The sequence below is a fragment of the Anoplopoma fimbria genome, chromosome 1 (genome assembly GCF_027596085.1).
Source record: "Anoplopoma fimbria isolate UVic2021 breed Golden Eagle Sablefish chromosome 1, Afim_UVic_2022, whole genome shotgun sequence".
NCBI lineage: Eukaryota > Metazoa > Chordata > Actinopteri > Perciformes > Anoplopomatidae > Anoplopoma > Anoplopoma fimbria.
Genome location: NC_072449.1, coordinates 29162655 through 29183983, shown reverse-complemented (window position 1 = coordinate 29183983; position 21329 = coordinate 29162655). Strand labels below are relative to the sequence as shown.

General features: G+C 37.8%; 1 protein-coding gene across 2 annotated transcripts in view; it reads right to left on the bottom strand.

Moving 5' to 3' along the window:
- Positions 1-2345: 2345 nt before the first annotated feature.
- The window catches only part of LOC129093116 (mitogen-activated protein kinase kinase kinase kinase 5-like), a 33004-nt gene continuing 14020 nt past the window's right edge, over positions 2346-21329 (bottom strand). The window contains exons 3-32 of one of the 2 annotated variants that reach the window (XM_054601031.1): positions 20998-21088; positions 20850-20914; positions 19763-19818; positions 19396-19443; positions 19102-19144; positions 18472-18544; positions 18084-18215; positions 17883-17945; positions 17513-17594; positions 16659-16775; positions 16277-16358; positions 15500-15552; positions 15040-15086; positions 14914-14961; positions 14596-14616; positions 14457-14502; positions 13866-14019; positions 12578-12678; positions 11836-11877; positions 10997-11075; positions 10806-10882; positions 9970-10030; positions 9344-9446; positions 9181-9239; positions 7614-7717; positions 5714-5891; positions 4993-5061; positions 4445-4537; positions 3749-3875; positions 2346-2973 (exon numbers count right to left, since the gene is read on the bottom strand). In XM_054601031.1, the coding sequence (XP_054457006.1) occupies positions 2877-2973; positions 3749-3875; positions 4445-4537; positions 4993-5061; positions 5714-5891; positions 7614-7717; positions 9181-9239; positions 9344-9446; positions 9970-10030; positions 10806-10882; positions 10997-11075; positions 11836-11877; positions 12578-12678; positions 13866-14019; positions 14457-14502; positions 14596-14616; positions 14914-14961; positions 15040-15086; positions 15500-15552; positions 16277-16358; positions 16659-16775; positions 17513-17594; positions 17883-17945; positions 18084-18215; positions 18472-18544; positions 19102-19144; positions 19396-19443; positions 19763-19818; positions 20850-20914; positions 20998-21088 (2411 nt within the window). In that variant the 3' untranslated portion in view covers positions 2346-2876. The remainder of the gene's footprint in view (positions 2974-3748; positions 3876-4444; positions 4538-4992; positions 5062-5713; positions 5892-7613; positions 7718-9180; positions 9240-9343; positions 9447-9969; positions 10031-10805; positions 10883-10996; positions 11076-11835; positions 11878-12577; positions 12679-13865; positions 14020-14456; positions 14503-14595; positions 14617-14913; positions 14962-15039; positions 15087-15499; positions 15553-16276; positions 16359-16658; positions 16776-17512; positions 17595-17882; positions 17946-18083; positions 18216-18471; positions 18545-19101; positions 19145-19395; positions 19444-19762; positions 19819-20849; positions 20915-20997; positions 21089-21329) is intronic. The other variant, XM_054601039.1, reaches the window with a different exon arrangement.

Here is a 21329-nt window from a genome sequence, read left to right as displayed (position 1 = left end):
TCCCTGGTTACGCCTGAGAGTCTGACTAATACCCGGAACCACCATTACACGCCCGTTGGGTTCTCATGCAACGGAAACGTTGTTCACTCCTCCAGTAATTAGGACGAACCATAGCTACGACTTTAGAACGGGAGGTATTATAGTCCGCTTTTTTTTTTTTTTTTTTTTCATGCTGCATCCCAGTCATCGAAGTTGTCATATTCTCCAAATAAATTAAAAGAAATGTTGAAATCACTCATTGTTACTTTGTTGCGGTGTTGCAATAAATTGTAAACGGCTTTGACTGCGGTCCCGTTGTTATGGTTACTAATTTTAGAGACGATACGCCAGCGCGCATTAATTGAGAACGGTAAACAGACAATTTGACGGAACTACTTGTCCAGGTGTCCGTATATCAGGAGTTAATGCACACCCTGCAGCCAATCAGAATCGAGTATTCCCGCAGACCGTGGTATAATACGAATATAATAAGTGCAATAAACTAATATGAATGCAATAAATGCAATAAACTAATACGAATGCAATGCAATAAACTAATGCAATAAACTGCAAAAACCACTACAAATGGAAAGTGCAATAAACAATAAATGCAATAAGTGCAATAAACTAATATGAATGCAATAAGTGCAATAAACTAATATGAATGCAATAAGTGCAATAAACTAATAAACTAAATGCAATAAGTGCAACAAACTAATATGAATGCAATAAGTGCAATAAACTAATATGAATGCAATAAATGCAATAAACTAATACGAATGCAATAAATGCAATAAACTAATATGAATGCAATAAGTGCAATAAACTAATACGAATGCAATAAATGCAATAAACTAATATGAATGCAATAAGTGCAATAAACTAATACGAATGCAATAAATGCAATAAACTAATACGAATGCAATAAATGCAATAAACTAATACGAATGCAATAAATGCAATAAACTAATATGAATGCAATAAGTGCAATAAACTAATATAAGTGAATGCAATAAATGCAATAAACTAATACGCAATAAATGCAATAAACTAATATGAATGCAATAAGTGCAATAAACTAATACGAATGCAATAAGTGCAATAAACTAATATGAATGCAATAAGTGCAATAAACTAATACGAATGCAATAAGTGCAATAAACTAATATGAATGCAATAAGTGCAATAAACTAATACGAATGCAATAAGTGCAATAAACTAATACGAATATAACAAGTGCTACAAACCACTACAAATAGGATAAGTGCAGTAAACAAATACGAATACAATAAGTGCTACGAGGAAGGCTCAGGTAGTACTTCTTGAAGAGGTGAGGTTAAAGATGGGCAGTGACTCTGCTGTCCTGAGGTCAGTGGGGAGTTCATTCCTCCATTGAGGGGTCAGGACAGAAAGAAGCTGTGACCGGGTGGATCGGCCGCAGGGACCTCTGAGCGACGGGGCAACCAGTCGCCCCGAGGCAGCAGAGAGGAGTGGTGGGGGGGTGTAGGGCTTCATGGCCTGGAGATAGGAAGGAGCTGTTCCTTTCACTGCCCTGTAGGCACCAGAGTCTGTAACTGGATGCTCCTACAGGGAGCCAGTGTAGAGAACGGAGAAGGGAAGTTGTGTGGGAGAACTTGGGTCATTGAACACCAGACGAGCTGCAGCTTTCTGGACGAGCTCCAGAGGTCTGATGGCCGACGCCGGGGCTCCAGCAAGTAGTGAATTCGTATGCATCCTTTATGTGTTGAGAAAAAATGCTCCTGACTTCTTAAGCTAAATAAGTCATTTTAAAAGCCAAGGGTCAGCTGGAAAATGCATCGTGGCAAAGTTGAAATAGTAGTAGTTACCTGGATGTAACTGCAGTTCTACGAGCACGTACGGAGTCAGTGGAGTAGACTGCAGAGGGCCCAAAGAAAAACGGATTGACTCAATATTTAGAGCCAGCTGCACCGTTGTGGTTCAATAATGATGGAGGGTCACTGAAAACAAATTTAACACGAAAGTTCCAACAGTAATCTCCCCTCATGTAACAATGTGGGGGCATCCACTAAATGGAAGTCTTTTCACTCATAAAAAGTATTTCAAATGTGAAAAAACATTTGGTGTCTAATTATACTGTTAAAATAGTTGTGTTGAAGGAACGAAGAAAAATATAAATAATAACAGCTAATTACGAACTTTGCAACGGTGGTGTACATGCCTGCAAGTCGACAAACCCCCCAAAATGTAAATTATACGTACCAAAGATTGTTAAATAACCATCAAAGTAGGTTATTTGACTTTTCACTTCAGCCCCTAACTGGTCACTAGGCCAGAGACGAACACAACGGGGACGATGTAACTACACCAGGTATAACTTTCACCCTTTATTATCCATTTACGCCCCAAGATCAGTACAGGTCACCTCATCTTGTGTTCATTAACTTTATTGCAATTCAACAGCAGTGAGAAGTGTGTGTCTTGAACACTGGCATACAAACTACACAGCAAGAGTCCATCCAGGCGTTATCGGAAATATTTCAGTCCCTGCAGGAGAAAGTAGATACTCCTCTTTAGTGTTAGAGGAGGACCTTCCTTCACTGTTCATTTAAGGGTTGTCTCAGCTGTCTGGATTCTGGAGGTTATTTTTGATCACACAGGTTGAAATCAGCATAAATAAGAGCAGACTCCCTTCAGATTGGAGGCTTCAACACAACTTTCCTTTTTGGTCAGTTCCAATTTGGCAACATCCTGCCATCATTTAACCCTCCGTCATATCACCGCTCCTCGCATAAGAAAATAAAACACTGTGGCATCCACGCCTGTCAGAGGTAATGATGACGGATGAATGTCCTGTGGAGGTGTTCATATACGAGTGGGCGTTTCTCCGTGATGCCCCACGCCAGCAGACGGGAGAGTCAGGGCAGCATGACGTAGTTCTCAGCAATTTCCAGGACGTAGAGGTTGGACAGCCCCGTATGGTCCTCAGTCTGACGCGTCTCCAGGACCACCATCCTGCAAAGAAAAGGTCAGCAAGGTCAGAGGAGGTCAAGCACGGATACAGTGGAGTTTAAACCCATATAGTCTCAATGGAAATCTCAATGTATGTCATGAATGTATAGGGTCCCATATGTCCATGATGCAAATATGGAATATATTATAATATTCAGATATCGTTTTGGTCCAGATGGAAATATCAACGACTATTTGATTGAAGTCCATGATATTTTGTGCAAATATTCATGGTTCTCAGAGGATGATTCGTTCTGACTTTGGTGATCCATTACAAAGTAAATTCTTTTTTACATACTTTGGTTTGTGACCGAATTTACTACTGGGTAGTTTAATATATAATATTACATAACAAATGTATTAGTTCATTTATATTATCTTTTAATAATACATCTGCAAAGTAACTAAAATTATTGTATCGGAGTAAACAGGATAATCTGGGAGTTTAAAGTTTAAAGTAGCATAAAATGGAAGTAAAAGTACTTCAAAATTGTTCTTCAGCACAGTACTTGCGTAAATGTATTTAGTTACTTTTTAACTTTGTTATTAGGAAATGTTACCATGCTAACATGTTAAAATGCAATTGTGAACATGATAAACATTACACAAAACATTCTTGTTGGATAGTTTTGGGAAAATAAAATCAGACGGATTGAAGAGATTTACATTCCCTAATTGTTTGGGATAAACAGAAGCTGAATAGACAAATAAAACAAACTTAAAATCATTGCAGCAACCGCACATGAACTCCACAGCAGGGAGTGAAGACATGCCGTACCTGTCGGACTGCACCAGTCTGTAGATCTTCCTGAGGTCGGTGGTTTCCTCCAGCACCTCAGTGAAACCTTGTCCTCTCCTCTGCCAGCCGTGACGCCACACTGCCAGCAGCGTGTCCTCAAAGTACACTGGACAGACACACAGAGACAATGCTGAGCTTCAACCACCTACAACACTAACCAACAGCAGTCAGCAGTGGTGGAAGAAGCATTAAGATCCTTTCCTTAAAAGTACTAATACCACACTGTGAAAATACTCCATTAAGTACAAGCCCTGCATCAAAAACCTTACTTCAGTGAAAGTATGTTCCAGTAAAATGTACAAAAAGTACTGCCTGTAAAAAGTTCCCTGTCAGTGTTTTACTATAACATATGATGTTTCTGGATTAATATTACTGCTGCATTAATGTGTATGTTGCATTTTACTGCTTTTTTAGTTCCCAACACATAAAGGGACACTTCATCCTACAGTTTATGACAAACATTCAACATAAACACATCTGGCGATATGTGGTTTTCACTGGACAGAAAGAGGATGAAAAGTAACTAAAGCTGTCAGACAAATGTAGTGGAGTAGAAAGTACAATATTTACCTCTGAGAGGTAGAGGAGTAGAAGTAAGAAGTAGCATAAAATGGAAATACTGAAAGTACCTTGAATTTGTACTTCAGTACCAGTTAGGTCACAGGATGTTCTCACCTATAGACTCGATAGCATGAGAGAAGGTGGTGTCCTGATGTAGAGGCCTGTTGCTCTTCAGCTCCCCCTTCAGACCGACTATATGCACCGACTCTGTAGAGGAGAGAGGCTTTGTGTTGGAATAGCACAGACAGTAGCAGTAGAACTACACAGAACATAATGCAGAGTTTACACACTGTCATCACGATTATGGACAGAGCTGAATATATATTTTATATATATATATATATATATATATATATATAATAAAATAATATACATTTGTGGTGATAGGTGTACAGTTATTGCAAAGTGAATTAATTGAATGTAAACAGAATCCCAATAAATGTATATACATGATATAAAAGTAATACTACCTGTCTAGGACAGGTAATTAAACAGTAAGTAAAATATTTATAGGTAAAGTTAAAAGAAGCTGCTGCAGAAATAAAATATTTGTAGATAAAATAATACTGATATACAGATATTTGTGTTGTTATGTGTCTGAAAAAATATTCTGTATTGTAAGTACTTTTATATTAATGACAGACTTTAAAGGAATTACTTACTTTCTATGAGGACGAGCAGTGAGCTACTGCTTAACTGGTTTACTTGAACTACATCAGGGCATGGTCTCTCTGTAAGAACACACACACACACACACACACACACACACACACACACACACACACACACACACACACACACACACACACACACACATAAATATTATTATTAATATTATTATTGTTGTGTATTTGTGACCATTTCACAAATTTTTTCATCCTGACATTCGGCTGTTATTGTGCAGACTTTAAAAAGACTAGCGACTGCTTTGTGGAAGCTAACGGGGATCCAAAATATAGAATAAAGAACGAGCACAGACACATCACCAACAACAACAACAGCAAAAAGCATCAACGTAACAGGAAGAAAGTTTGCAGAGAATTCAGATCATGGTGCTGTGTCAGACTGTCTTGAATAATATGATGGCAAAAGTAATACTAATACGGTAAATAAAAGAATATATATACACATATCGGCCACTTTCTTCTTCGCAAACTGTGTTGAAAAAACTTTAATTTTGACAACTGATGTTTAACTCAACAAATGAAATAATTTCTGCCACTTAAAAACGTAGTTAAAGTAGAAACAGTTATTGGAATAAAAGCCTTCCAGCCAACACACTGAGGCTCACTGAGAGAAACATTTAAAGGATTCATTAAATGCAGGACATTGGTTTCTATTCTAAGTCTTTATAATGGATGTAATAATGCAGTATCAACCTACCCAGGCCAGAGTTGGTGAACCAGGATGTGTTGGAGTTGAGGTTGATGTATTCTACATTGATGGGCATGTTGGGGCTGGATCCCAGAGAGACGCCGATGCACACCAGCGGGTACTCCTGCTGGGGCACCGTCACCATCTCGAACACCCGCAGAGGGTTGGGCAGGGGGAAGTCAAAATTCTGCGAGAATGAGAGAGGAAAGTCAACGGTTTAAATTCCTTTTGAATATCTTATTGTGGTTTTACATCTCAAGCAAAGCAGACAGGTTAAGTGTTTCGTTCAAGGGCTCTTAAACCTGCAGTCTTGAAACCACAGCTTGGTGCATAACTGAGGGTCTGTTCTCAAAACCATAACCATTTTATGGTCAAAGGTCTACAGGTAACTCTTACATTTAATAGTGACCATAAAATGCTTTATTTCCCTGCCAGCAGAAGTTTTATTAGCAGTGTTAACAGCCCAATAAAAATAGAAAAAGCTGAGAGACAAAGATAAGCTCAGGGCATCACACAATGCATCTACTTGCACATATCAATATTGTATTTTTCATAATGAATTCACAGGTTTTACTTCAATACATTTAAAAATGTACAGGAAGCGAGAAGGCTGAGATTGTGATTGTACAGTGGCCCTGAGAGCTCAACGCGCAGTAAATTCAGAAAAACACAACCAAATAAAGACGGGCTTCTAAATTTCATGGACCTTTATTAGAAGTTTGATGCTTTGTTGCCACCAATATTGACACTGATGTCAAATAAACACATCTTAGAAACTTCCCTCACATTTTTAAACTTTCAAACGTTTTGCCCTCTCTATTACACAGCACTAGACTTCAGCAGTTCAGTGTCGGAACATGAAGGAACTATTATGAATGAATCTTAATGGCTGGACCTTTGTGATCCGCTTGTATAAAAATTGGTAGTGAGATCAGTGTGATGGAAGAAGTAGCACTACCATATTATAAAAACACTCCACTGCAAATAAACTAAAAAAGTGTAAGTCAAAATGTACTTCCTTACTTACAAAAAGTAAAAGTAGTGGATCAAAAAGTACAATATTTCAGAGTCGTGGACTCAAGCCACTTTGATGACTTCAGACACATCTTGACAACATCAAAAAAGAACTTCACTTGGACTTGAGACTTTTGACTTGAAAATACTTGATACCTCACCCCCCACGACCAAAGTTGTTATTTTAAAAATGAGACACCATCCATTTCATGAATCAACTAACTTTATCGCGAATCATTCCCAGCAAGTCAACACTTAATTCCCCAGATATACTTTGTCTTAACTAATCCAATCAAGTTGCAGGAGAGAACCATGAAGAGTTAATGTTACGTTCCTGAGCGCCAGTTGGAAAAAATGGCACTAAAGATAATTTCGTTTGCGTACAAAAACGATGCAGTGGTCAACAAAAAACTAAACGCAGTATGCAAAACGTGTGGGTGGAAAAGATTTGAGGGCGGCAAATTCTAAATTCAATGTTTAGGACCTGGGACTTGACCTGGGACTTGACCTGGGACTTGACCTGGGACTTGAGTGCAAAGAGTTGGTCCTATCTCTATCTAGCACTATTTCCTTCTGAGATGTAACTAGTAGAAGTATAAAGTTGCATGAAATAGAAATACTGAAGTACAAGAGCCTCAGAATTGTTCTTAAGTACAGTACTTGAGTAAATGTACTTAGTTACATTCCACCACTGAGATACTGAATACAATGACACTGATACACTGAAATGCACCATGCTAACATTGAACAGCTCCTGTTTTGTCGTTTCTTGGACTTTACAAAGATAACTCTGATGCCACTGATTAACCTACATGAGCGGCTTCACTTCTACCTTCCTGAAATGTTACAGAGCACAGAACACATTCTTTAATAATCCAAGGTTTAACCCACATACCTTAATGAGCATGAACTTGTGCATGGGCTCATACCACTGCAGCAGCACTACGCTGGACTCCAGGCCACAGCACAGGAACACACAGCCTCGCTGCGTGTTATCTGCTGCAGGAAACAGGTGTTAGTTGACTCTCTCTCTGAAACCAATCAACACAATCTGCTGTACGGGAATCTGCCTCATTTGTTATAGTTCTCAAATTCTCAATTATTTACCTCAACTGCAGCAGGTATCAGGCCTTTATTTTGAAGCAGGTTTATATTAGAGCCAGGACTTTATTTCAAACTCACTCTGTTTGATGTATATTTGGTCATAAATTAGTATGAAGCCTACTTCTTTTATGATCTGTTCCTGTTTTCCTCATCATTTCTTAATTATGCTGCTAGTATCAACTCAAAACTTCCTGTACATGTGTCAAATTAAAATCCCTGTAGCATATTAGTGGAGAGAATTCTTTCCTGACACAGGTTTTATTGTGAAACATTTTCAGCAGCGTGTAGTGGGAAATTCAGTGACTTGTTCAGTATTTCAGATGTAGCTACTGTCATCTGGTGGTGCTGGGACGTTACTACAAAATATAGTTTGAGTGGGGCATTTACATATGCACATCCACAGTTAATAAAATAGGACAATAACACTTTAGATGAGTGAAGAAAAGAGTGTTTAAAATAACATGATATTATTGATGAATTTATTAAATTAAAGCGATTGAAATGTATATTATGCTTAAGTGTCATGCACATTATATGACAGGCAACAGAAGCTTATTCACCCTGATATTTTTCTCTATTTAGTATCAGCTTTTAATTCAACTCATTCTGCCTTACAACCCTTTAGCATCAGTTTTGGACATGTCAGGGAGGGTGTGTCATGCAAATTTCCCCGCTGCGGGACTAATAAAGGATTATCTTATCTTATCTTATCATGTTTCCGCTCGTTACATGCATAGTGATCAAAATAAACTTCCAACGTGAGTTTACTTAGTTTTTAGGCTTACTTACACAACTACACTACTCAGATCAGGTTAGACATTGGAAAAGATTGTAGTTTGGTTTCAAATAAGAATGCGACATTTGTTACGTATAATAAGTATGCTTGTTATGTTACCTGTATAAGCGGCATTGGTTAAGGTAAAATAAGTCAATGTTGATTTCAAATGGGACACGAATAGCGGTCTTCTGGGTAAAAGTCTGTGTTTGACCCATTCATCCACCCCAACCTCTTACCTACACGGGATCTCCTGCTCTTTATACGTTGTCAGTTGCTCTGACTGTCTAACACTGACCCAAAAGGTTTTAAATGGGAGTTATTGAAAGCCCCCGGCATCTTGTACATTGACTAAACTACCAGCCTTTATGTGAGTAAACACAGTAGTTTGAATCCTGAAACTAACGTGCAGCTAATTTGGTTTTAAAAAAGGGCTAATAATCATTTAACGGGGATCTGCAGTGAAAAAAATTACCTTATGCCCAAATATAAAAATAATAGATAAAAAAAACAGTCTCTGCACAGACATGTAAACAATCAAACATGATTTTTGTTGTTGCCAAAATTCAGCATTTTGTCTCACCAACTGAGCAGGTCTTGCATCCTTTGGTGTCTGGTATTTTACACGTCACTGCAAATTTCCTGAAGACAGATTATATACTTATGATATAGTTTATAACTGGCAGGAAAAAAAGTTGTTGGGATTCTTTATTTCTAATCAAACAAGAGAGAGATACCAGTGTTACCTTGGTAACAGTCTGTGAGCCGCCAAGGAACCCGTCCTCTGGTCCCTCCGAGCCTGTTCGTACAACTCCTTCAGGGAATGGGAGTGGAGCTGTGAGGATTTACCTGCAAACACACAGCAAAGACACAGTTTGTAAGCTTATTTGATGAGTTTAGAGTCTCAACCACTTGATTTGACATTAAGTGCCAGTTGATGTGTAGAAAACATTCTAACCACTGCACCACCCTGTTTTTGCATGCCTGAATCTAGGATGGAATAATAATAATAAATATTAATATAATAAATAAAATAATATTTATATTTTCATTCAGAGTTTTACCATTTTCCTCTATGTGCTCTGAAAACTCTGATGTTTACAACTACAATCTGTAAGTAGATTATTTAAAGTCGTACAGCCTATACAAAGAAAAAAAGAGCTATCCCCAAAGGAATAATTAAAGTTATTCTTTTTTTTAAGTACGCTACTGTAGTTAAGTCAGTTAGCAATGGCTTTAAGAGTTACAGCAGAAATAAATCCTTTCAGTGGTTTATTATTAAAACATGTCCGTTGCTTTGTTGGCAATAGGAAGCTTACAGAGAAAAGGACGCCACACAACTAAACGAGGATCCAAGTCTTATTTAATTTACCTGATACAGACATGAGGACGTTATTAATGGTGTAGATCCAAGTACACTTCCCCGGATACAGCTGAAAGACAGAGAGAACACGTCCATTCAGTCACTGCTTCCAGTGTCTCTTTACAAAGCACTCTGATTGATTTTCAAAGATTGATTTGTTGCAAAGTAATGTGTATGTTGCATTTCACTGCTGAAGTTATTTTTAACTTCTTCATAAAGTGTTTGCTGGTTTAATCTACATCAATGCATCATATTCTATAAGATCATCATATGTTTGTAGTGTCGTTGTCCTGTGAGAACCACGTATCTCTAAAAAAGAAAACAGCCTGTTTTCAGCTTTGTGATGATGCATTTTCCAGCTGATCCAAGATGCTTTTTAGAGAGTTTCTTTAGCTGAAGAAGTAGGAGGATTTTATCAACCCATAAAGGAACACTTCATTCTTTAGTTTATCACAAACTTTCACGCCAGCCCATCTGAAGATATGTGGTTTTCACTGGACGGTGGGGCTGAAAAACTCTAATCTGAAATGTAACTAAAGCTGAAAGATACATGGAGTAACAAGAACATTTATCTTTGAGATGTAGTTGAGTAGAAGTTTAAAGTAGCATGGAACTACTCAAGTAAAAAACAAGTACTTCAAATGTGTAGTCAAGTGCAGTACTTGAGTAGCAAAAAGGAACAAAAGCTTGGCCACATAACATTACCAGAAATGAAACCAGACCCCCCTTTTGCCAGAGTAATTTTGGGGCTGACCTCAGTCTTCTCACAGCCCACCTGTTGTTCACAGCCAACAGATTGTAAAACACTGATGTAGCTCTGTGTATTTATTAGATTAAAGTCCTACCAGCTCAATAATGGCCTCGGAGCTGCTCAGGGTCAGGGTGTAGATCCCTTCCTCTGCCCCCAGGATCAGGTGCTGCTCTGAGGGGGAGAGAAAGAGGAAATGCAGGCCGGTCAGACAGATAGAACAGAAGTCTGGTTAGATGAGAGGGAGCTGAGGATCCACTGTGAGCTCTATTGGGTGGATGATACAACCTTTGGTGGCTTGGTTTTCCCACGTCGTCGAGCAGTTTATTTTGAGAGGGCAGCCGTGGAAGATCTTTTTAAAGTAGACCTGGAACAAATAAACACATACAGTATGAATACTCTTTTAATGGTGAAGGTCAATCAGATTATTATATGTTTTAAGACCAAATACCTACAAAGGAAAGACATTAAGATATGTCATTTATTCACAACACGCATATACTGAAAACCTGTGATTCTGTGTTAATTTATTTTTTTGGACAACATAAAACATGAATAAATAAATAATAAGAGGTAGATACACCTTAAATAGGAATATTTTAAGTAATATAAACTATACAAAAACAATTAATGACAAAAATAACAAGGTAAAGTGACAGCAGTGTTAATAATAGCAGCTACTATGACTGTAAACTGAACAACAGATTATGATATGATTAAGTAGTGATTTTTAGTGTTTGTTAGTATAATATAGTAGAATATAGATACAATATCAATATAATATAGAATTTAACATATATATTGAAGTGAATATTAACATAACATAGTATAATATGGTTAATTATGATGCATGTATGTAGTATGGGATATGAGATGCATCATAAGGTGAAAGGTAGTAATCCAATCATTATTGTATGAAATGTATTTAAAAAGGTAATAAAAGCATAATTCTGAATCATAATACAGACTAATATTTAGGGTTTATTGTTAAAAGCCTTGTCTGCTGGGGTTACTTGAATTTTTTTCCAAACATCATAATCTGACTGGCTATAATAAGTATTTAGCCTGCTGGGTTTAAATGTTTCAATTGGAGGAAAACTTCTGGGAAAGAAACAGTAGAAACTCACAGGAGGTTTGTTCATGACGGGGCTGACACACTCAGCAGGACTCTGAGAGCAAAAAGGAAAAGTATACGATGAGTGTGAAGGAGAGGAGGTGTGAAAAATGGAAAGACAGTTTTTGATCCCCAGCTTCTCCAGCTGTGATCTTGAGTGAGACATTTAACCCTCAGTTGCTCTCTGGACGCTTTACAGCAGCACACGACTCCTAAATGCTTAGGATGGCATTTAATGCAGAGGTAGAATTTCATGTACCTACCTGTATGTATATGACAATTAAAGAGCTCATTTTGGACTATGAACTACTGATTATTTTCATGATGGATTAACCTGCTGATTATTTTCTCCATTAATCGAGTGATTAACCCAGAGCCCAAACTTCAACATTATTACTAACACATTAACATCATTACCGTTATTAAAAGGTAAAGCAGCAAATTTGAGAAGCTGGAACCTGATTATATACTTAATTTTCTGTCAATCGAATAAATAATTAATCAACTAATCGTTTCAACTGTACTTGTTAAACTGTTGGTGATTTTAATGTATAGCAAAACACCATACTTTATAAACTCTCAGTATGTTTTGTATGTAAAAATCTTAATTTGTAAAGTAATTAAAGCTGTCAAATATTTGTAGAGAAGCTAAAAGTGCAATATTTCTCTCTGAGATGTAGTAAAGTGAAGGTATGAAGTACCTTGAAATTTGAACTTTAACACAGTACTTGAGTAAATGTACAGACACTCTTTACCTTGGATGCGAGTTTGGGTAGGTGTCTGCTTTTAGGGGGGAGCTTAGGAGGAATGAGGTCTGCAGGGCTGTCAAAGAACTGGACAGGTAAGGATGTAGGGTCTGGATCACACACACACACAAACAAACACATAAATACACAATGACACAATAAATCATTTGTTCCTAGACTCTTGGGTGAGTGGAGTGCGCACACACTCACGCACACACGAGACAGACCTCATGATCCTCGTGATTCTTGAAAACTGTCTTAAATACACAAAAGTGCTACTCTGATTTGGAACATTTAGTCGGTTCAGCACCTTAACTTAACTTTTGTTCAGGATCACAGCATATGAAGATGTTTCAAACTGTGTCTTAGACTCAACAATGTGACAGCACCATGTGTGTACTGAAAGGCAGTGGTGGAAGAAGTACTCAGATCCTTCTGTGAAAGTACCAATATCACACTGTGAAAATACTCCACTGAAAGTCTTGCTTTCAAAACCTTTCAAAAACTTAAATTTATAAAAAAAAATCTAATTCTAGATCAACACATTTGGAGACACATTGTTTTCACTGGACAGCAGGGGGATTACATGTGTGAGATGCAGTGGAGTACAAGTACAAAGTAGCATGAAATATAAATACTCAAGTAAAGTACAAGTAGTATGTGTACTTTAGAGCAGTACAAGGACTTACACTCCATCTCTGCATCAAGGATATAAAACAGAAATGCTCCATCCTGCTGTAGAATCAAATCAAAGGGACTATGTGTAACTTTTAGGGGGGTTTATTGGCAGATATTGAATACAAATTATTCATAACTATGTTTTAATAAGTGTATAATACCTGAAACTAAGAAATGTTTACACTAAGTTTACACAAGCATAACACGAAAGATCTGCCAATAGCTTTTTTTAGTAAACTTCTCTACTAGCTGAGACAAAGCAGCCAGGTGGACAGAAGACAGGAGGAAAGACTGATACTGGCAAATGACTGTGTTTCAATCATTTAGTCATGCAGAAGAACCGAGTATTGATAAGAGCAGCTCTTAGTTATTGTAAAATCCTTGAGATACCTATCTCTACCTGTAGACCACTGTAGTTCTCCAACATGATTGGAAAGTAAGGGGCTGAGCTGAGGGGTATTTAGTTGGTTGCAACCTGCTTGCAAACCACTAGAGGCCACTAAAACTTACACACTGTCCCTTTTAAATTATCATTTTTTTAATATTGGCTATTATTGTGAAAAAAAGTTTACCACTATTTTGTAGTGTATTAAGGCAGTATTAAGGCGAGGCAGCTCACCTGAGAGTCGCAAGGGTCGCGGTTGGGGCTTAGGTCCAACCTTTGTCCCACTGGAGGTCCTGGTGACAGGGGAGGGGGCGTACAGGGAGCAGGGCTTTCTGACCCGCTCGTCCTCCCCCACTATGCTTTCCTCTGAGCTGGTCCGAGCTTTAGGCTGCACACATGGAATCATCAACTTAAAAACTGCCTCTCATCCATAACTAGGTACAATGATAGAGCAGGAAGGGATTTGATGTGTTCCAAGGAAACTAAACTTGTGACCCACAATGCAACTGTGATTATTTTAATTCTTCAGCTGCTGTATGTAGTACATGTAGTCAGTCATGCTTGAGCTGTTCTATTCTGATCTCTATCTTGATCCTTACACAATTTTCATCAAACTGTGGTATAGTTATGACATTTTAAAGTAACGTGATAAAATGTATAAGCTGAGTAATACTTTCAAGTTAACACAATAAACAACTGATCATTTGTCAAATATCTATCACCATTGGTGGAATGTAACTTTCAAATACAAAGCTCCGTTACCATAATAAACACATGCATAAAACCATGTCTCATGGGTAGATTCAGTTATTTGTCAATAATCACCTTCGGAGGGAGAGGAGGTGGAGTTTGATCGTCTGGCATTATGCAACTGTCGGCAGAGAGAGCGTTGATTCAGTCTGGTGTGTTCATGGTACAAATACACATTAATACACATGTGAGTTTGTGTTGTATTCAGACTCACCTGGTGGCTGACATCGTAGGGCTGAGGATGATAAAAGAAAGAGACAAAGTGTCAATGAAATCTGTTTTAATTATATAAAAAATGTCAACAACTGACAAAATAAGAACATTTTCAGTTGTGGAATGTAACTAAGTACATTTAATAGTAACTATTGCACAATTTTGAGCTACTTGTACTTCTACCCCTGAAATTTACAACTGTTGAAATAACACTGTGGTATATATTTCTACTTTTACTGAAGTAAAAGGTCTGAGTACTCCCACTGAGTACACCAAACATGGCCTAATAGTTACAATTCATGTTTCGATGTTCTCTTACATGTCCACATCGTCATACTCGTCGTCCTCTGAGTCCGTGTCCTGATCCCTGAAACAGAAAAGACAGGTTGAATATTGTAATTACATATTCAAAGTTTTAAATCCATTTCTGTGACGTGTCTTTTACCTCAATGGACTCTTGCAACTGTCGCTGATTCCAAGTGAAGGTCTTAACTTAAATAAAAATATTTTTAATGTTAGAAGCCAATGAGTTATTATAGATGTAAAAAACAACCCCACACTGCTCGATTTTTCCTGTTAAATTAATGTTTAATGTTCTTGTGATAAAAATAATAACTATAGTATATGTAAATCTGTCATGTTGACTTTTTACAAATTCTGTAAAAAACAAACCAAAAAAAACTTTGCAGTACTGACAGGGATGAAAAAAAGGAGAGGGTGGCCGCACCACTACAGCACTGTTTACTGTATGCACTGTGTAAAGGAATATGTTTGTATATACATGCATACTAATACATAGGAAGTAAGTTGCATGTGTGTAAAATATATATACGATGCATGTGTATATAGATGTATGTCTAAGTAGTACGACGGTACTACTAACATCACATACGTCATAAACTTACTGTTGCGTTTGGCGATTCATTCTTCATAGGCCTCTGAGTGTAAATCTGTTCCACTGAGGGACCACAAGCAAAACTATTTAATACAAGACACTAACATCAACATTTACTTAACTTTATCCAGAGAAACTTATAGGAAAGCAGTATAAGTGTGTATTCTTTCAAGGGCATTATTATCCCAATAAATAGAGAGCAACAGTGAGTCAAGTTAATATTTATAAGCTCTCTAAATGGACATGAATACAAATACTTCTTGTATTACGAGATTGTTTTTTTATGTACTATACGCTGTATACTTTACTTTCTACTTCAGCTAAACTACATCTCAAAAGGAAATATTGTTACTTTGCAGATTCTGAATAATACTACAAAATATAAATCTACTTGTAAATTATGATCCACTATTAAACATTAAGCTGCCAAGTAGTATTTAAAGTAATTTAAATAAAATCAATTTTATTCAGATGCAACATATAAGTGATGAACACATTAATGGTTCAATAACACTTTATCAGACATTTGTTCAGTAAGACATCTGAGTCATTTCACCTCGATTATCTGAATTAAAACATGTTTTGTTCAGCAATTTAAGAGAAGAATTTTCTGTTGCCTGTCACAAATTATTTAACTGTTACTTGAAAAAGAAATGGTTGCTGGCAAGGAATATTTGAAATAATTGAATAAAACAACAATAATTACAAATGTCTTAAAACTCACCATCATGCCAAAATATCTGACATATTTGACCTAATGAGTTAAAGTAAAAAAGTGTCTTCTTACCGCTACTGTCAGATTGTGTCCTCTCTGCTCGATTGTGTTTGTTGATAGACTGGATTCTCCTCAAAGATCCAGGCAGCATCATCTTAAATCAACAAGAAAGCATATGCTTCATTCCGTCAGGGTCTATTATCTCAGGAAAAAATACATAATAATAACAATATAATAAAACATATTCTTTAATTTAATTTCAAGTGTAAGGTCGAGTTCAACGCTAAGGTCGAGTTCAACTAAAAAAATCGCAAGATTAATGGATTGAAATAACACTTTTTGCCTCATCTATAATGAATAAATTAAAGTGGAATTATGATTGACTATACTGTTTCTACCTATTAATAGCTTCATCTCTCATCAAATAAAGTGTAAATAAAAATCTGGTCAAGACCTCCATGTCGTCGTCCTCCGTCACCAGGCAAGACTTGTGTTTCTCAGGGTGTCGATACTTCTCCAGCAGGTCCAGGGTCAGCTCCCTATTCAGGCACTTCTGGGTCAAAAACATGTTCTGCAGAGAGAGGACGAGGTGGAATGGAGACACAGGAGGCAAAGGGTGGAGACAGAGACAACGGAAAGGGTGAGTGAGCTGAAGATGACAAAGACTATAAGCAGCAGGTTATGTGAGAAGTAAAAAAGCAAAGAAAAAGCTTACAGGACCCCCCACTGAGGAAAGACTCCATGACAGTCTGTCAGCAGTGTTTTAGTACAGGAAGAATGACCTGTGGTCAAATAACTCACTTTTGTGACCATTTGGGGGAAATGGATCAAATCTTATGACATTGACATATAATCACGTTTTGAAAGCACAGTGAGTAGGATTTTTTTATGTTTCAAAAATAAATGACAGAAGCTCTAAGTTGTGTAATATCTCTGTCCTGCATGACAGTTGTGTACAAATCAGTTTTGCAACATTTTCAAAAATCATGCTGCAACATATTAGCTATAATTATTATTCAACCCCCTTCAACCAACATCATGTTAACGTCACGGTGTTAGCTGGAGATGAAACAAACATAAATCACGGTCCCTCTGTCTCACTCAGGAGGGAGCTCCAGAGGCTAGCTAGCCAACTAGCAAGCTCTGGAGATGTACAAGCTAGCTAGCTAACCACAGCATAGTGGTCCGTTAGCGGCCTAGGGGTTGGCTAAATACGTCTTCATGTGTACCAACAGAAAAAGTTCTGGGTACATTTACAATAGGCAGGTTAATTGGATTCAGAGTATAGAGTATGTGAGCAGTACTAACTGAGAGCAACTTGGAGGCGCTGGGTCTCCTCTTCGGGTTCCTCACCAGCATGGCCTTTACAAAGTTATAAAACATGGGGGACCTGCAGACAGGAGATATGTTGGTATCTTTCAATACGTATGCACACATATAATGAATGATTGTATTCAGCTTATATTTATCTGCTTAGTTATTGTTGACATTTACTGTTGACCTGTACAGACTCAAGGTTTCTTAATCTGACCTTCTTCCGATTTAAATATTTCGCATGTTAACAAATGAACATCTGTTCAGGGCTGTAAATATAAATGAACAGCAAAAGTGTTATAGATGCTGTAGAAACCATGTGCTCGCATGATTTAAATATTAAATATAATGTGTTTTTATTTACCATTTAGACTTGTCCTTCAGTTTAGGAGGCTGGTAGCCGCTCTTGGACATGAGAAACAGGACTCTGCAGGACAAAGACACAGTCGATGACAATCCATGTGTGTCTTTATTAATGCACCTAAATGTTTGATCCATCCTATAATGGATTCAATTTGTAAGGTAATGGTGAAGGGTGAGGTCGTATCTGTCAGTGTGCGTTTACCGCAGCGGATGAACATCGAACATCGGCGGCTGTAGCTCTGCCAGCTCGATGGCTGTGATGCCCACAGACCAGATGTCGCAGAGTTCATTGTAGCCACCTTTAATCTCAACCGCTGCCACCTCCGGAGCCATCCTAAGGACGGGAGGGAAACAGCAACAAGAGACGTTTGCGCCACAGATTATACTACATCTCATGTAGTTATACTACATCAAACTACAGCCCAGAGGGAGAAACAGCAAGAGGTGAAGGAAGAGGAAGCTCATCATGAAGTGAAACAGTTCTGCTTCCATCCCTGCAGCCACTTACAGTTAATGTGTTAATTTGGTGTTTTACAGGACCTGTAACATTTAAAGCTGCAGAGAGACCGATCTCTGGGTTTTAACCTCACCAATATGGCGTCCCGATAAAGGACATCCGCCGGGCAAGAGTGGCAGTGATCTGAGCCGAGATCCCAAAGTCAGCTACACAACAGAGGGAACAGAAAAAACTAATTATAACCACAATATCCACACCACTTTAAATAATACACCTAACAAGACAGGTTTCTATATTTCTAATATTTATTATCGACTCCAGTGCATAAACCCCCTTTTTTTATTAAAAAAAGGAAAGGATGTTTTTTCATTTTTCTATTAATGGTTGTGTTTCCAATGCATTTGTGAATACCCAACAAGATTATTCTTTCCATTCTGGATTAAATTCTCAGACTAAGTGTTGTATTTATGGGGAAATCATATCAGGAAAATAAATTCTAAGAATGTTGCTTGTGAATAAAACAACAGTTTTGTAGCCGAATATAATATATATAATATAAGTGTTGGATTTCAACCACCACAAAATAAGTTCTCAACTAGCAGGTAACCCATTTTTAGTCCTTAACTAACACCCCAACGACACAGCGGATATGTGTCAATCGAGCCGGCACTCATGCAGCTATAGTGACTCATCTTAACCATGTCGGCGCAGCGTAAAGCAGAGCTGAGCAGAGCTGAGCAGACGGTTGCAAACATCCACCTACCCAGCCTGACCTCGCCCTGGTCGTTGAGGAGGATGTTGGCACCCTGGAGGCAAAAAAGGGGGCGAGTGAACATCAACACAGATGCGACCAGACAAACATCATATCTTTACCCACTCAGTGATCTTTCACTAAACCCACACTGGATGGAAAGCCTGTTATAGAGGTCCATGTGATGGGCTGATAGCTGGAGTGTACTTCTCGTCATCGAAGTCTTTACTTAAGTAAAAATGAAAGTCCTGCATTCAAACCTTCCTTAAATGAAACAGGAATTCTAAGATAGAGGATAATAGTCACCTTGATGTCTCTGTGGATTTTCTTCTGTGCATGCAGGTAGTGCAGACCCTGGTCACACACACACACACACACACACACACACACACACACACACACACACACACACACACACACACACACACACACACACACACACACACACACACACACACACACACACACACACACACACACACACACACACAAAAGTGAGCAGAAAAATTAGTTTGCCACCAAAATAAAAGCATTTCCCCTACTAAACAAACAAAGAATAAAGGGAATGTGGATTGGGGAAAACATGGTTTTCTGCCTTGAAAATTATTATCAACAGTGACAGATTATTAACAGTAAAACTTTAGTTAATAATTCATTATCAGTGTGACTTTACCTGCAGCATCTCCCTGCAGATGTAGGCGATCTGTGGCTCAGCCAGAGGACCAGTCACTGTGGGGAACCATTTACTTGTTATAATAATTCAATGTTATAATAATTTACAGCCCTCACAGTGCAGAACATGAACAAGGTTTGTTACAAAGGCTTTGTAATATGCATGACTTGAATGTTGCTCGTTTATCAGAACTGAGGACCTAAACATAATTTAAGTTTTTAATTCAGGCTAAAATTAGTATTTCTTAATTTTGTAAATTTGGATATGAAAACATTTTACTCTAGAGAGGCTAAGAGAAACTACTCCGAGCACCCCAGTGACTCACTGTCAACCCACCATTTTCTATTACATTCATTCTGTGAACTCTGCTCAAGCTTAGCATAACGAAAATAGGTTTCAAGTTTAATAATGCCGTTTACCCTAATCTCCTACCCTACTGTATGTTATGTAACTTCATAGTAGGTGGCAGGAGTGTAAATTAGTCACTCTCCACATTTGTTGTGTTATGGTTTCAAAATTATGGAGAACACTTTCATGTTTTTCCCTAATTATTATTTGTCTGCTATTACCTCAATTCGCTTGAAAATAGTGTGTATATCTACTGAAAAAGGGGTAAAAAAATCTCTCCCAGCCGACGATGTCCCCCCATCCCTGTATGTTTACAATATCTGACCCCGCACCTGGTGTCCCCCTGTCTCCACAGTGACAGCAGTGAGCATAATGCTTTATAGGATAAGATAGAACTTTATCTATCCTCAGGGAACTTTGTTGTGTGCAAATACATAAAATAGAAATACAATAAAGATTATCAGTAAGGTGCAAAAACCACAAGGACAAAAATGTAAACAGGTATTATGTAATATTAACATTTAAACTAATTTATTAATTGATTATATTTTGTATTATCAATCTAAATAATGAAAAGTAACTAAAGTTATCGAATAATTGTAGACGAGTAAAAAGTACAATATTCCCTCTGAACTGTAGCGATGTAGAAGTAGCAGGAAATACTGAAGTAAAGTACAAGTACCTAAAAATTGTAATAATATAATAAAAAACTTTCCTAAAGTATTAGCCACACACTCACCATGGTAGACATCCTGAAGGGAGCCTCCTCCACAGAACTCCATACAGATCCACAGTTTGTTAGCTCTGCAGACAGAAGGCGAGTTAATGGAGTGTATGTGAGCTTGATGAATAGAGCGAGAGGGAGCACAGAGACACTCTGAGCTCACCTTATGTAGCTGCCGTAATAAGCCACTATGTTGGGATGTTTGCAGCCCTTCACTATGACGATCTCCTGCTGGATGACAGAAAAATCATCCTCTGTGGAACCAAACAGAGAGAGAGAGAGAGAGAGGATACGATAGTCATTACTTTCATCACATTATGTAAGAACACAGTCTGTGGCCATATGCGATAAGGGCTGCCATGCTATTAGCTGGTTGCACGACCAAGTTTGGCTAGTCCCTGTAACCTTCTGGGTTTACATTGGACAAAAGTGTCTGCTAAATAAATGTAATGTGTACAGATTAAGCACAAGCTGCCATGTAGGCTCTTTTTATAA